The sequence below is a fragment of the Tripterygium wilfordii genome, chromosome 7 (genome assembly GCF_013401445.1).
Source record: "Tripterygium wilfordii isolate XIE 37 chromosome 7, ASM1340144v1, whole genome shotgun sequence".
In the NCBI taxonomy this organism is placed as follows: domain Eukaryota; kingdom Viridiplantae; phylum Streptophyta; class Magnoliopsida; order Celastrales; family Celastraceae; genus Tripterygium; species Tripterygium wilfordii.
This window is the reverse complement of record NC_052238.1, coordinates 2,077,592-2,091,401: the sequence shown is the minus strand read 5'-3', so window position 1 is coordinate 2,091,401 and position 13,810 is coordinate 2,077,592. Positions and strand designations below refer to the sequence as shown.

The 13,810-nt window shown below is 38.3% G+C and overlaps 3 protein-coding genes across 7 annotated transcripts; 1 reads left to right on the top strand and 2 right to left on the bottom strand.

The window, feature by feature from the left end:
- Positions 1 to 722: 722 nt before the first annotated feature.
- LOC120002033 (transcription factor FER-LIKE IRON DEFICIENCY-INDUCED TRANSCRIPTION FACTOR-like) lies at positions 723 to 2,003 on the bottom strand. Its single transcript, XM_038850582.1, has 4 exons — positions 1,518 to 2,003; positions 1,249 to 1,449; positions 983 to 1,161; positions 723 to 890 (listed from the first exon to the last, which is right to left on the bottom strand). Exons 1-4 carry the CDS (start codon positions 2,001 to 2,003, stop codon positions 791 to 793), a joined length of 966 nt encoding a protein of 321 aa, XP_038706510.1. The 3' UTR covers positions 723 to 790.
- A 1,738-nt stretch (positions 2,004 to 3,741) lies between these two features.
- Positions 3,742 to 7,436, top strand: LOC120002403 (E3 ubiquitin-protein ligase RZFP34-like). 2 transcript variants are annotated; one of them, XR_005469172.1, is made up of 14 exons: positions 3,742 to 3,856; positions 3,968 to 4,094; positions 4,204 to 4,291; positions 4,383 to 4,442; positions 4,934 to 4,966; positions 5,071 to 5,148; positions 5,235 to 5,278; positions 5,411 to 5,451; positions 5,544 to 5,626; positions 5,721 to 5,812; positions 5,938 to 6,007; positions 6,141 to 6,182; positions 6,266 to 7,060; positions 7,283 to 7,436. XR_005469172.1 is itself a non-coding variant. In XM_038851161.1 (13 exons), the coding sequence occupies exons 2-13, from the start codon at positions 3,991 to 3,993 to the stop codon at positions 6,419 to 6,421; spliced, it is 891 nt and encodes a 296-aa protein (XP_038707089.1). In that variant the 5' UTR covers positions 3,742 to 3,856; positions 3,968 to 3,990; the 3' UTR covers positions 6,422 to 7,158. The 2 variants fall into 2 exon arrangements, 1 of the variants encoding a protein (XP_038707089.1); XM_038851161.1 differs by lacking the exon at positions 7,283 to 7,436 and having other exon boundaries at positions 6,266 to 7,158.
- Positions 7,437 to 7,574: 138 nt separating this feature from the next.
- Positions 7,575 to 12,389, bottom strand: LOC120002402 (protein UPSTREAM OF FLC-like). 4 transcript variants are annotated; one of them, XR_005469170.1, is made up of 8 exons: positions 12,164 to 12,389; positions 11,747 to 12,035; positions 11,580 to 11,649; positions 11,229 to 11,344; positions 10,265 to 11,144; positions 8,564 to 8,857; positions 8,359 to 8,454; positions 7,575 to 7,901 (listed from the first exon to the last, which is right to left on the bottom strand). XR_005469170.1 is itself a non-coding variant. In XM_038851160.1 (7 exons), the coding sequence occupies exons 2-7, from the start codon at positions 11,937 to 11,939 to the stop codon at positions 8,409 to 8,411; spliced, it is 1,599 nt and encodes a 532-aa protein (XP_038707088.1). In that variant the 5' UTR covers positions 11,940 to 12,080; positions 12,164 to 12,388; the 3' UTR covers positions 7,941 to 8,408. The 4 variants fall into 4 exon arrangements, 2 of the variants coding, with proteins under 2 accessions (XP_038707088.1, XP_038707087.1); XR_005469171.1 differs by having other exon boundaries at positions 7,575 to 7,890; XM_038851160.1 differs by lacking the exon at positions 7,575 to 7,901 and having other exon boundaries at positions 7,941 to 8,454; positions 11,747 to 12,080; positions 12,164 to 12,388.
- Between the last annotated feature and the right edge of the window lie 1,421 nt (positions 12,390 to 13,810).

The window sequence follows — 13,810 nt, the reverse complement described above, 5'->3', positions numbered from 1 at the left end:
GTATAATATAATAGCTAGCTAGAATATTAGCAACAACTTGTTCTTCCAGCAATCAAAAGACTGAACAAAGTCTGAGAACTCCATTATGTGCTGTTCCATGCTAAACAGTTGAAGGACATCGAGGGTAACTGAATTTTGTTATAACGGCATTTTGTTTATTTCATAGGAGGTTAATTAAGGAAATAAGAACTCAACATAACCGCATAAGAACAAGATTCGATTAACTATAACCTAATACATTCCTTGTACGATTAAAAGCAACAACTCATCTCTGTGTCTTGTCAAACATTCATTCATCGAAATCTAATGACAGTTTGAACAATTCGACCATGTATATAGCTCGAAATTTAGTTTTGTCTATAAATGGCAGTGTGAAATCCAATGCGACTAATCTGTATAAAAATAGTTATTGAAATACTATATCTAATTAAGTTCATCACTTTCTTTCAATTGATTCATCAAACCCTTTTTCTCCATCGATCCGTTGTTCCAAAACGTGATTATTGTGTATATAAAATACTAAATTCAATAATTATAAATTGCTTTTGCGGGCAACAAGAAGGTATTAGTGTCTGTTAGTTATATCATAACAATCCTGCAGTTACAAACATAAAACAAGCTTAAGATTTGCGTACATTATCATATCATCTAATGAAGACAACAACTGTCCACTTTATTCCACGGACCTCAACATTTCTTTTGAAATATGATTAATTACAGGCCTCACTCACATATATATATAGAAAAAATGACCGGATAAAGAGAGACACAGGGGTTGGAAAATGCTAGCTTAATCACATAAAGATGTCGCAAACTCGAATCCTTGGTTCAAAAGAGCCCCCATCACCCACAGCTTAGTATTTGGCAAGTTCATGTCATGCCGGCATTCTCTAGCCTGTTTTCAAGGACAATACCAATTAGTACAAAAAGTGATTCAGAAACCAAAAAAGAAGACTACCATGGATTATGCAGAAAGGGGAACCTCACATTCAATGTAAATGTTAACATAAAATTCTCAGAAACTGAGACCAAGCTTGAACTTCGAACAACAAAGCTCGTAAGTGACTCGAGAGCCCGATAAAGTGACAAAGCCACACCTTCCCCTTTGTTGCAAACCAGTTTCATGTAAAACCCTCTTTCTTCTACTTGAAAAACGTCCATCTACAAAAGTACGTTGGTGCACGTTATAATTAAGTTATAGAAGGCATTGGTACGATTAACTAGTATTGGTTGTACTATGAACTGAACCTGCATGATCTTCTTGCAAACTTGATTGCTGTTTTGTGGAATTCGAATCTTCTTCGGCTTTTCATTAATCGTTTCTTGATGTTTTCCCAATCCTGCCAATGATGCTTCAAGTCCAGCAATCTCACATTTTAGCTTCTTGGCCTGCATTTGCAGCTCCTGAACATACAGTGCAGCATCTCCAACTATGGAGGCCTTGTCCATCTAAACAGAACAACAACATTAAGATTTAAGAGAGAGTTACTAAAACTATCAATACAAATAAATATTACCTTAGTTATGTTAGGAACCAGTGATCGTAATTGATAGAGCTTCTCCTTCATGCTTCCCCTTCTCCTCCGCTCGGAAATCAAAGTTCTCGATCGATCAGGCTTCCTGTTCCTGGTGTCAGTTGCAGTGGTGGTTGCAGACGAATCCTCCTCCTCATTATCTTCTAGTTCTCCATTGACATTCCCATCAAGACTTGGCATTAATGCATTGTTGATCAGAGCAATGCCATTGGGATTAAACACCATTGGTGTACTATTAGCATTATGATCAAAAACATCTTCTTGGGTTGGACCAAACGGGTTGTTGTTTTCGACCACCAACCCATTAATAAGGTCACAGTCGTAGCCACTGATGAACTGGTCTTCATTTTCTCCTCGAATTAGATCGATAATTAACTGATCAAAATTGGCATCATCTGTCAAAAAATCCTGCGGTTCAGTGTCATTAATGTACACCAGAGGATTGGCAGATGCATCTAAGTTATCCATTACTGTTAGTTTTTTCGATGATGAGAAAATTGGTTATAAACAGAAGGAATTCAGTGTGAATAGAATCGAAAGGGGGAGGGTGGGTGTTTCTCTGACGTTAGGATCGAGTGAGTGTGATATTAAAAACATAATTCAAGAGTTGACAAAAACTAGATAAGAAACGAAAATTTATGATGTTTTCATGTATGTATCTGTGTGTGCTTGTCTTATCTAATCGTTATTTTCTAAGATTCTGTGAAAGAGAAAGAAGCAACTTAAATATTTTGGAAAGAGCATGATCAACAATGAAGTTTGCTTTCTAGAAGAGAATTTTTTGAGTTGGCGGCAAGCCAGATTCACGGGCTGGGCTGAAAAATGCGTAATTGGATCGACCCAGAACTGTTGGGCCAGACCATACGGATGAGTTACGCCCAGTTAAAATATTTTTTTTCATTAAAATAAAAAAAAAATTATGTTGATTAAAGTATTGGGGTGTGAACGGAATCAAAGGAGGAGTTTCTGACGTCTTATTAAATATTAATTAGTTCATCAAATTCATTAATAATTATAAGCTGTAATGAAGTCGGCGGAACGTGGCCTAACGCAGACATCCTGTTGTCATTATTCAAAAAACACAATAAATCCTCATCTCTCCACGGGTTTAACACGTGCTTATTAGGCACCGCACCACTCCATCGGGACTGACTTACACAAGGATTTTTTACTCCAAGAATTGCGGCCCAATATCTTCTGGGCCAGGAGTTTTCTCATTTCTGTAAGTTGGTTCAGGCTTTTGCGCAAAACTTACTCTCACTTCATGTGGCAGGCCCAAAGTAGATCATTAGGCATACCTTAAGGATCAAACCCAGTACGTCCAGGCCTGATCGGTGAGCCCACTCAGTTGCGTACACGTTCTGGAAGCACATTAGAACACACAATCCAGCCGAGGGGGACAACTTAGTAAGTGGTTAGGTATATTGGACGTTCATTACTAACCACAAGCCAGACCAAGACGCACAATTTGTAAACAAATTGGTCGCTCGCTGTAACTCACAAGACAAAGCAATTAAGGCCCACCACGCATAAAAAGCCCAGAAAGGCAGAAACGGTCAAGAATGCTGATTAGGCACTTTCCGTATAGTTTGTTTTGACCATTAATTATCCGCCACGTGTTAAATAAACTTAAAAAGCCAAAACAAAGTAACTATCACTGGAGGGCGCATGGGGCCTACTCCTAGTCAGCACACGTTCGATTCCTATCCAATTTCTTATCCGGTCGCGTCATTTTGCCTTCTTAAAAATCCAACAAAAAACGACTCGCGCCAGCTGTTTGTCAAATCCACACTGCCCACAGTTGTTCGGACAAAGCGAATCCACCACTCGATTCGTAAGAGCGTGTAAATTACTGCCGGACCATTCGTTCCCGGAACACTGCTCAAGCCACAATCCTCACGGAGCGCGTGGGAGAAGGAATCCTTGACTTCTGTACAGTCTCGAAAATACCCTTACAGTTGCAACCGTTAATTGCATAGAACCAGAAAGGGTCCTTGTCTCTGATTGTCAATTTACATATAGCGTTTTCATTATCGAGGCCACGTGAAAGAAGCAAAGTACTACTAGACCTTCACTGACAAGCGAGTCAGCTCAGACGCAACTGTTGAAAGTTGAAACCTTATCCAAATCGATTTCTACGTTATTTCTTTCTTTTTGCGTCAAATATTCGATAAAAAAAATCTGCCAATGGGTAAAGTAAGGTTGTGCGTGTCGCTGAGTCAGCACGTAAAGCGATGATTTTGACGAAGCCGTATAAATATCGCTATTTTACTCTCTTTTTCTTACAATCACTTCTTTATTGAAGCTGTTATTTAGAAAAGGTAATTGCGTTTGCTTTGATTATTTAGATCTTGCATTATGGTTCGATTTCTTTTGCGAAGTGTTGGATGGTTTTTTGTTGATTGATTTATTTGTTGTGTTCGTGGGTTTAGATCGATTTTGAGTATTGAAAAGAATGGGGAGTGGATTTGAGGCCAAGTTGAGCTTTGAGGATTCAAAAGTTGTTGAATTTGATGATAAACATGTGTCTTTGATGGATCATGGATCTCCAAATCATGGGTATGTCTCGTTTTCTTCAACTGGTGATTTCTTCCTGTTTTCTGTTTATATCTTTGATTCTGAGCTTCAGGTGTTCGATGAAATTCCTAAATTGGATTGTTTGATTCAGGTGCTCTCATTATAAAAGGGGATGCAAGATCAGAGCTCCATGCTGCAATGAGATCTTTGATTGCAGGCATTGCCATAATGATGCAAAGGTTATTTTTCTTTCCATAATTAATCTGTTTATGAAGACAGGTAATTTTTAAGCTGAATCTTTGTCTGAAATTTGGCTTTCAATTCAAACAGAATGCTATGGAGATCGATCCTCGTGATCAACATGATATTCCTCGTCATGATATTCAAAAGGTTCGTACTTTATGATAATCTTTAGGGGAGGATGAGAACATGATTGTCAATTTTGCTTAAAATGATTCTAGTTAATTTATCAAGCATTTACCATTACTAAAATCAGGAATTAAAGCAGAAAAGTAGTTGCATTGGATTTGTTGAGATTATTTACTGGCATGCAGTTATCCTTCTGCTTCTACATAGAAAATCAGAAGAAAAATGTAGATGTCACTTTGGGCCTTCCTGTGCTTGTTAATCTTTGCATATATATATAATTGAATTGGATTACGCCGTCCTAGTCCAACGATTCTCAATTTGTCTGAGAATGTCCGCATTTCGAAAATCCTTGTTCTGTTACATACTTACATGCATTAGAGAAATCTTTTTTCCCGCCCTTTCTGTGCATCAGGTGATTTCTTGGTCTCAAATGCTGGCTCTTCTGCGAGTGATTACTATGTCAGTATCCTTAATTGTTGTCTAATTCTGTCATATTTTGTTTTGATATCCAGGTGATCTGTTCTCTCTGTAACACAGAGCAAGATGTGAGTGTCTTAAACATGAAACTAAACTTTGAAAGTTTGAGATTTCTTATAATTATTCATAGTTATGTGTCATTTTCTTAATATTCTTGTGTTGTTTTGAGCAGGTTCAGCAGAACTGTATAAATTGTGGGGTTTGCATGGGGAAGTACTTCTGTGCACAGTGCAAATTCTTCGACGATGATGTAATTTTCATCTCTTGGTTTACAATTTATCTCCTTTAGTTAATAGATAAAATGCTGAAGTGTCCAACAATGGTTGCTGTTTTCAGGTTTCGAAGAATCAATACCACTGTGATGAATGTGGAATCTGCCGGTGAGGTTTTATTCAATTAATTTCGTATGTGGTGGAATACATTTAATCATATAAGAGTTTTAGCAAAGATGATTTTGTATTCTACACTTGAATAACCTCTTTAACTCATCATCTTTGGGTTTTCTTTTACAGAACTGGAGGCAAGGAAAACTTTTTTCATTGCAAGACATGTGGTAAGTGAGAGAGACTATTAACCATTCTTTATTCTAGTGCGTCTGAATACTTCATCGAGTTGAGTTTCTAAAATTATCATTGTATACCCCAGGATGTTGCTACTCAAAGATGATGAAAGATTCGCACCGTTGTGTTGAAAGAGCAATGCACCACAATTGCCCTGTTTGCTTTGAGGTAGAGTAAACCATCAATCCACAAATCTTCCTGTGAAACATTGAATCTAGAAATCACTTGATGCTAACATGAATTCATCCATCCTTTGCTGCAGTTCCTTTTCGACACATTGAGAGACATTACCGTCTTACCTTGTGGACATACCATACATCTAGACTGCGTGAAAGAGATGGAGAAACATTACAGGTAAGGACTCGGCATTCTGCCAACTTTCATTTATTGTCTTCGTCTGTCCATTTTCGAGCCATGGAGTTCATATGTATGCTTGATTTTGCAGGTATTCATTGTCTTTTTATGTCTTAATTTTGCAGGTACTCATGCCCTGTTTGCTCAAAGTCCATCTGTGACATGACCAAGTTGTGGAGAAAACTAGACCAAGAGGTATTCAAAAAATGTGCAGTGTTTTCTATTTTTACAGCATGGGGGCAGTAGCGAGGGTGCTATTGGGCTTCTATAATTGGTTGGTTTATGCTTAGACCTAGCCACTCACATTCTTCGCAAACTCTTAATGCAGATTGCATCAACTCCAATGCCTGCCATTTACCAAAACAAATTGGTAAGGAAGCATAGTAGATAATAAACCTTTAGTCAATTTGTAGCCACCAATGAAATCTTATGAAGTTGCTTTTGTACGTTTAGGTGTGGATTCTCTGCAATGATTGCGGGGCAAACTCTCATGTCCAGTTTCACATTGTTGCCAACAAATGCCAGAGCTGCGAGTCCTACAATACTAGACAAACACGAGGCGGACCAACTAATTCATGCTCATCAGATATGGCTGAGATGATGATATGACAGTGACAAAGATATTGCACTTGGTTAGCCATTCTTTTCATTCATTGGCTTGCAGCAATACATGTCTCAGCAGAAGTCGTGGGGAGCAACTCATGTTTGGAGTTGCTACATTCTGACATTCAGTCTAGCTTTAGTCTTGATACCGAGCGGTGCTGTTTTAAACAAATCCAGTAATAGCTGCTGTTCCGTTTTTCCAAGTTCTTTCATTCTTTTGCTCTTGTTCATCGAGCAATAGTCGGCTAGCGATGGGAGACACACCTTCACCATCCAAGAAACAACTATGGCATCTGCAATTTGTCACCTCTGTGTCTTGGAACCTTATTTATCTGTTGAAGTACATTTTAACAAAAAAAATGTGGTTTAGAGAATGAGGTCTCAATACAGAACATCAAGGTGGGTTTGTAGCAGATGAAGGGGTTCATCTTGTGCTGAGTTTGAATAGAAGGGCTCACTGAACATGATGCTGTGTAGGGGCAACCAACCCTACAAATTCGATTGTTTATCATGCCTTGTCTTGTGCTCGTGTGCTGCTTGACGCATGTGTAGCGGCATGAAAAGCGAGCTGCTGAGGACCCAGAATGTATGAATATCCTTGCTGCCAAACCTACATTGTAATAACCGTTTCTTGCCAAGTCCAAGGTATCATAATTTTATTTTTTTAGTTTCGATTATTAGTGAAATCCTTCTTTTATCTTGAAAGTATTGGAAAAATGGAAATAAAGGAAAATTTTCGTTTATATGTTCTTTTAACTAGAAACATGTACAGTACCTCTCTTCTTTCTTTTTTTAACTTTTTTTAAAACATTTATTTACCGTTAGGGATAATCTTCTCTTTGCTTTTGGCATTTGTGTACTCACCAGAAATATGCAAGGGAAGGATCAGAAAATTTAAATCCAGGCGGAGCACTTACAGCCTGTTATCATTCTTATTCCGAAATATTCCACTTCAATGGGCCCTTTGCGTGGCCCATTATGAACTGCTTTTTATCCCAGAAAATATGGGTTATTCTCCGTATCCAGGCTTTATTGCCCAGATCGAAAGCATGAAGACACCAGAATCCAAATCATGTGCAACCATCTATTCGGAAAAGTCATGGTTCACAAAGCTCATTAAAGCTTTATCAAACATGGGCAGCCCATGCCCGCGTCGAGTCAGTTTATTTAGTCCTTTTGGAAATACAATATTAGAGAAAAGACTTGGGAATTGGGATGTGATAGTTTAAAATATTAAATTGCAAATCAAAGAGCCCCCACCCGACCTAATCAGTAATCAGTAGTAAGCAACTCAACCTTCCTTTTGTATTGAGTGACATTTGGGGTAAAGTTATAGCGAGAACGACAAAATTATTCATTTTGGAGGCTCCTTTCTCAACACCTTTTACCTTTACAAGCGTCAACAATAAAAGCTATGCCTCCTGCTTTACCTTGAACAAGACGTAGACGCACACAGCTTAGGCATGAAAGGTATCCTATGAGAATGCTGTATATGAGCAAGTCAATTCCAGACAAACAAAAAAAGAAAAAGAAAAAGAAAAATATGAGCAAGTAAACTTGGTCTTTACAAGGCAGCTAGGTTAAATCTTAAATTAACCTTCCCTCTTAGTCTTATGTGCTAACTGCTAAGTGCACCGGACCTACCCAAAAGCCAAAATCGCAAGTAAAGTGCAAAAGTAAATCCCATTCCATAAAGCTGACCCACGACAGCTGCAAAACTCAGGCCGCAGTCCACTAAGAGCACACCTGCGCTTGTCCCACCACTTCCTCATTTCTTTACACTAAATTGATTTACAAACCCAGACAAAAAAAAAAAGAATAGATTTACAAACCGAAGCCATTGTCCCGCCAACAATTTTACTATCATTTGAAATTCAAACCAATTCCCCAAGCCCACTAGTTTTGCTTGTCCAAGATCTTCCAAAAGGAACTGATTGGTTTACCTATTGCTTAGCATCGAAAATGTGATCTAAGAGCTGCAGACAGCAGATTCCTAACGCGCTTTGGATTGAATTATAACCCGAGCTCCTGAAGCAAGCCTGTTAGGAGGAAAGCAAACAAATGTCAACCAATGTAGATGATTAGCATTGCCAGCATCATTTTTATGTATAGAAATTTGTTCAATTATTGATAGGATTCAACACTTAACTTTCTTCAATTTTGATCACCTTCTCTCTCTCTATTCTCGATGAATCTTGCCTCTTTGATTTATCAGGCTCCATCATTCTTTTACCGCCACCATGACAAGTGCTAGTGGATATAGCTTGTGATCCATCAACCACATCATATGAGTTTCTATGTTTCTCAGAAATAGGAGACCTCATCGATTCACTCCTCGGTTGTTTGGTTATTGAAGCCTTGATAGATAGAGGAATGCACTTTGAACTCCCTGAGGTTGTTGAGTCCTCAGTCCCATCAACTGGACCTACTTGCTTACAAGTCCTGCAATCCAGCTTTATCTCATACTTTAGTATGGAGTATTCAAATAAAATAGATGAATATAGTGCTTTGGAGACAAACACGATGTGTGAATGAAGTGATATCAGCATATAAAATTTTAGCCAAAGATCGAGTATAAGTATCAGCAGAACAGCTAACCATTAAGGCAGGGGATGAAGAATAGTTATAAGAATTTCATCAGAGCCCCTAGTGCCACCACTACAAAATCTCACTCCTCAATTTTTAGCAGTTGACATACTCGACATTCAATTCCTTCTGTAACCATCAAAAGACTATTGAGTCTCTGCTCAAGGAAAACCTCAACCCAAACGTTTAATGTCTTAGTAAATTTTCACATTACACTAAATTTGCAACAGGTCTAGAAAGGAGACACTTGATGATGTTGTGTGAGATGCGTCTAAACATGGAAATGAGTTTCAATGCATTTAATATTCTAAAACTAACTAAACTATAACTCATGTTTAATACCAACAATAGCTGATTGGGGGGAAAAAAAAAAAAGGGACAGATCATAAAGCACCGGAGTAATAACTAAGTTTGTTTAGAGAATCCACGGTTGTCCATAATAACTTCAATCTAAAAAAATCTCATACTAAAAATGCCATGTAAAATATATCGGAGGTCTCAGTTTTTGTAGGGAATATATTAAAGGAGCAGAAATTCAACTAACAACTTTATATGCCCAACGGCTTAAGAACTAAGAAGGCTGTTTATTACTCCATAACATAATTGACAGGTTCTAGTTTCCACAAACAATTTTCTCTGTCCTCTACTTACAACGTAGTGGATCAAGCATAGCCCCCTTTCAACATCCTAAAAGTTATACGCTCTCAAATTAACAAAAGCACTGATAGGACATACTTGAGAGCTTTGAATAAGCCAAGTGAGAATTTTGTTTCAAGTTCACCTTCGCAATTCTCTTCTTTTTTTGGCTTTCTATAAGGCTTGCTCATGCTCTAAGTGCCTTCAAAAGCTTGCTCACAGGCCTATCCAAACACCCCATTGCCCAATTGCAGCATAAGAAGCCAAATCTAGCTATGTAGGCTGGTGGTTGCAGCAAATTATGTCTAAGATTTAGAATATTCACCCAAAGCAGTTAATTAATACTGCTGACAAGTCCAATTACGCAAAGCATCTGAACTCGTGTTCATTGTTCTCCGGCACAACAGCATTGACTATGTAAATAGAAATAGGAGATTGAGTCATTCTAAAAAGCTCATTTACCATACCATCAGAAACAAACTGCGCCGTTGCATTTTAATTATATAACACAGAAGAGCACAAAAGATAAAGAAATAGAAGCTTGAAATAGAACCATCAGTTGCTGACTTGGAAACCAGGTTTCCAAGAATTCAAGGCCGCTCAACAAGAAAATTAAGCCACACAAACCTGTCAGCATTGTAGGAAGAAGAACGCTTCAGAGTAGAAGCTCCACCTCCTTCCTCCTTGAGCAATTTTGTCTCAACCAGGCTCCCACTGAAGTATTCTTTATCGTCCAACCTCAACCCCATCAATCTTGGATTCTTCGACAGGCAATCAAGCTCACCAAACATTAAAGTAGGGAATAGTGGGGAGGAAATTTTTGAATGGGAAAACTTCGCCCTGTAGGTTGGAATGATGCCAAACCTGTGGTCTTTCACTGATATCGACCCACATGAGATCAATTGCATCAACATATTTGTAGCCTTTAGTCTTGTATTGGTAGGCATCCTGATATCTTCTTCTTCAAGAATCCTAAAACTGTTGATTTTACTAGCATCAGCTCTGATCAAAGATTCTAAAGTTTCACTCTTCCCACACAACGAAGAAGCACTTGAGGAAGAGGTAGGAGGGGAGACTGAATCCCCAGTGATTTCAGAATTCTCTTTCCCATGTGTAACCTGATTTGGATAATTCTCATTGCATTCTGATTCAAGTGAACCGTCATCAGTTGAAACACCTCTCGTGCAAGTTTCTCGGGTGTTAGTTCTACCTACATTTTCCTCAGTCTGTGTTGAAGCATCAGCTGACCCCTCACTTTTGTAGATCTTGTATTCTGTCAAGCTCGGAGAACCATTCCATGGCAAATTCTTCCCAAAGCTGGATTCTGGCGACGCGCCAGAGGAACCAGGACGCTGAGCGGGAGGGGAAAGTTCATCATCCTGAGAATGCTTAGTCTCCTTCCCATTTAGGCTCGAAGATGATGAGGAATCATCTTGACTTCTAGAAGATACTGGTTCTGGTGATTGCTTCAGATTTTGAAACTTTATATTTCCAGTACTGAAACGATCTACAGAGAGAACATCATAAGATCGATTGTGTATGCAATTTTAAATCATTTAATCGGTTAGAGGAAGGATGACAAACAATTTACCTGAACTGGATTCCTCAAAGAGCTCAGAGCCTTTGAGAACATACTCATTTCCATGAGCAGGAAGAATAATGTCATCTTCACTAAGATCACGCCAAACAAATCCATTCTTGTAGCTTCTACATTGACAAAGGAGAATATATTAACAACCTCTGTTTGTTCACAAAGAGACATTTTGACTTTTAGTTCTAAAAAAAGGAATTGCTTCAATTTTCATTCCTGAAACCAAAATATGACAATATATACATAAAACTCGGAAGATGAAGCTCTATTCTCAACATTCCTACATTTTCTCACCAACCAAATAAGCACTGAGAGGGGAAGAAAAACAAATAGCGTATGATATGATCTCACCTCTTAGAAGACCAAGAGTACATGGAGGCCATCCCTCTGCCTCTTAAAACATTGAGCCTCTCAATCACATCTGCAGAAACACATATTCACTCTCAGAAAAACTGTCAAGTATCAATCAAAAGACGGTACTCAATTATTAGAACAAGCAAAACTATATGCTCAACTACCTCCCAAGTAAAGACCGTCTGGCGATGACAACGGCACCTCAATGAAGTGCGGGTGCTCGAGCTGGCGATTCCTACAGAGGTAGTAAACCACAGCCACCTTCTGGTTCTGCTGGTGATACTTTGGCGACCTCGCTGTCCTCACTCTCGCCCTCTCTGGACTCACTTGCCGGTACTTCTTCATTCTAGCATCCATTCCTGATCCAAACTCGCATCAGATAAAACCCTAGCAGAGCTCGCAGTCTCCTCTAATATACCCCGGGGATGTCTATTCGGCGAGCATAACCATCACCTGGTTGAAAATAACCAAACAGACGCAGTCGAATTAGCTTCAGATCTGAGCAATAAAAGCAAAACACCTTCAGCGCACCAAATTAGCAATGAAAAATAAACCATCAGAACAAGAAATTGCATCGTTACCTCCGACACCGTCATTCAGAAGGAAAGAGATAAGAATGTGTGGAGTGAGAGAGAGGCTGTGCAAAAATGGTTCAGCGAGGAAGAAGAAAGAGCTCGCAATTATTGCTTGAAATAGAGAAACAGTGTGTGAGGTGATATATTTATTTATCGGGGCATTCAAAGAGCGATGTATGTGATGGTGACTAGTGAAGGAGACGACGGAACGGAACGGAAGGGAAGCTTGCGAGGTCACTCTTTATTTTCTGGTCGTCTTCTTTGATTTTGGCTGATTCGATAGTGACACTGTAGAGTGCAAATTCTTAACATTAACCTTATATCTTAATCTGATTGATTTGTCATCAGGCAAAACCGTCAATGCCACGACTGTGAATGAGAATTACTGAGTTGTCAAAAAACTATTCGGCCTTATTAACCGATGGAGCACTTTAATATCCGACTGGAGTAATTAATATGGTGGTTTTATATTGCCCTCTTAGCACAACATGCCAATCCTAACCACCGGAGGAGGCAAAACAGTGCCTATCCTGCTGTGCTGGAGTGGGACAATGGTGCCTATCATGCCATTGCAATGTTATTATATATTGAATAGTTGCTGTTCATGATTTTTAAATGTTCGAGTGTAACACTCGTAGTTAAATAGGCAAAATTATTTGTTTGAACGAACTAGCATGGCAAGGTTTTCCATTCCTGGTTCAGATTTTCAACAGAACCTGATGCTTCAAGTCATTATATTTTATGGCGAGTTTCGAGTGTTAACGCATGAAAATAAGTAGGGATGGCAACGGGTCGGGTACCCTTCCAATTAGTGAATACCAAAACCGTTTCCATCTAATTTACTTAATATCAAAACCGTTCCAAAACCGTTTAAAAACCATTTAAATTTCCAAAACTGGAACCGTTCCATAACCGTTTACCATCGGGTACCCGTTTACCGTCTAACTTTTAATATTTTTATTTTTCTATAAACGTATAATTCAATTTTTTTAAAAAATAATATGACTTATCATGTTGTTATAGTTTGAATGTAATATCTATATAATTATATTATTTTATTTTATTTAATATGTTTGATCATGCTAAAATTTAGCATCCTAGTAATATACCTTTATATAAATGATTTATAATGTTATTACTATAATTTACTGTTTTAATTAAACGGTTCGGGTACCCTAAACCCGACATCAAAAACCAAACCCGACCCTAAACCATAACGGGTTTGAAAATCAAAACCAAAACCGTTTCCAAACCCTATAGAATCGGTTTTCGGGTTTTAAATGGACCGGGTACCCAATGGATAGTGTTAGGGTCGGTTTTTTTTGCCATCCCTAAAAATAAGTGAATATGGCAGGTAGCAAGGCATATCCACTGTTGGAAGCCGCACCTTGCGTCACTGGTGCAGGTGATTTATGAGCCAATTGATTGGAAAATGATTGAAACCCAAAAAAATGATGTAATTAAGGTAGAATGTTAAGTGAACACTACATATATGTTTTTAATCAATGACTATTTGATGCCAAGTAGATTTTGAGGCATTTTGGGGTCACAATTTTGGTACTTAGCATCCTTCATTTGTCAATTGTAAACAATGATTTGCATTATAGTGAATTTTATTTACTACATTTATTTATTTGTTTGTATTGAATTAGG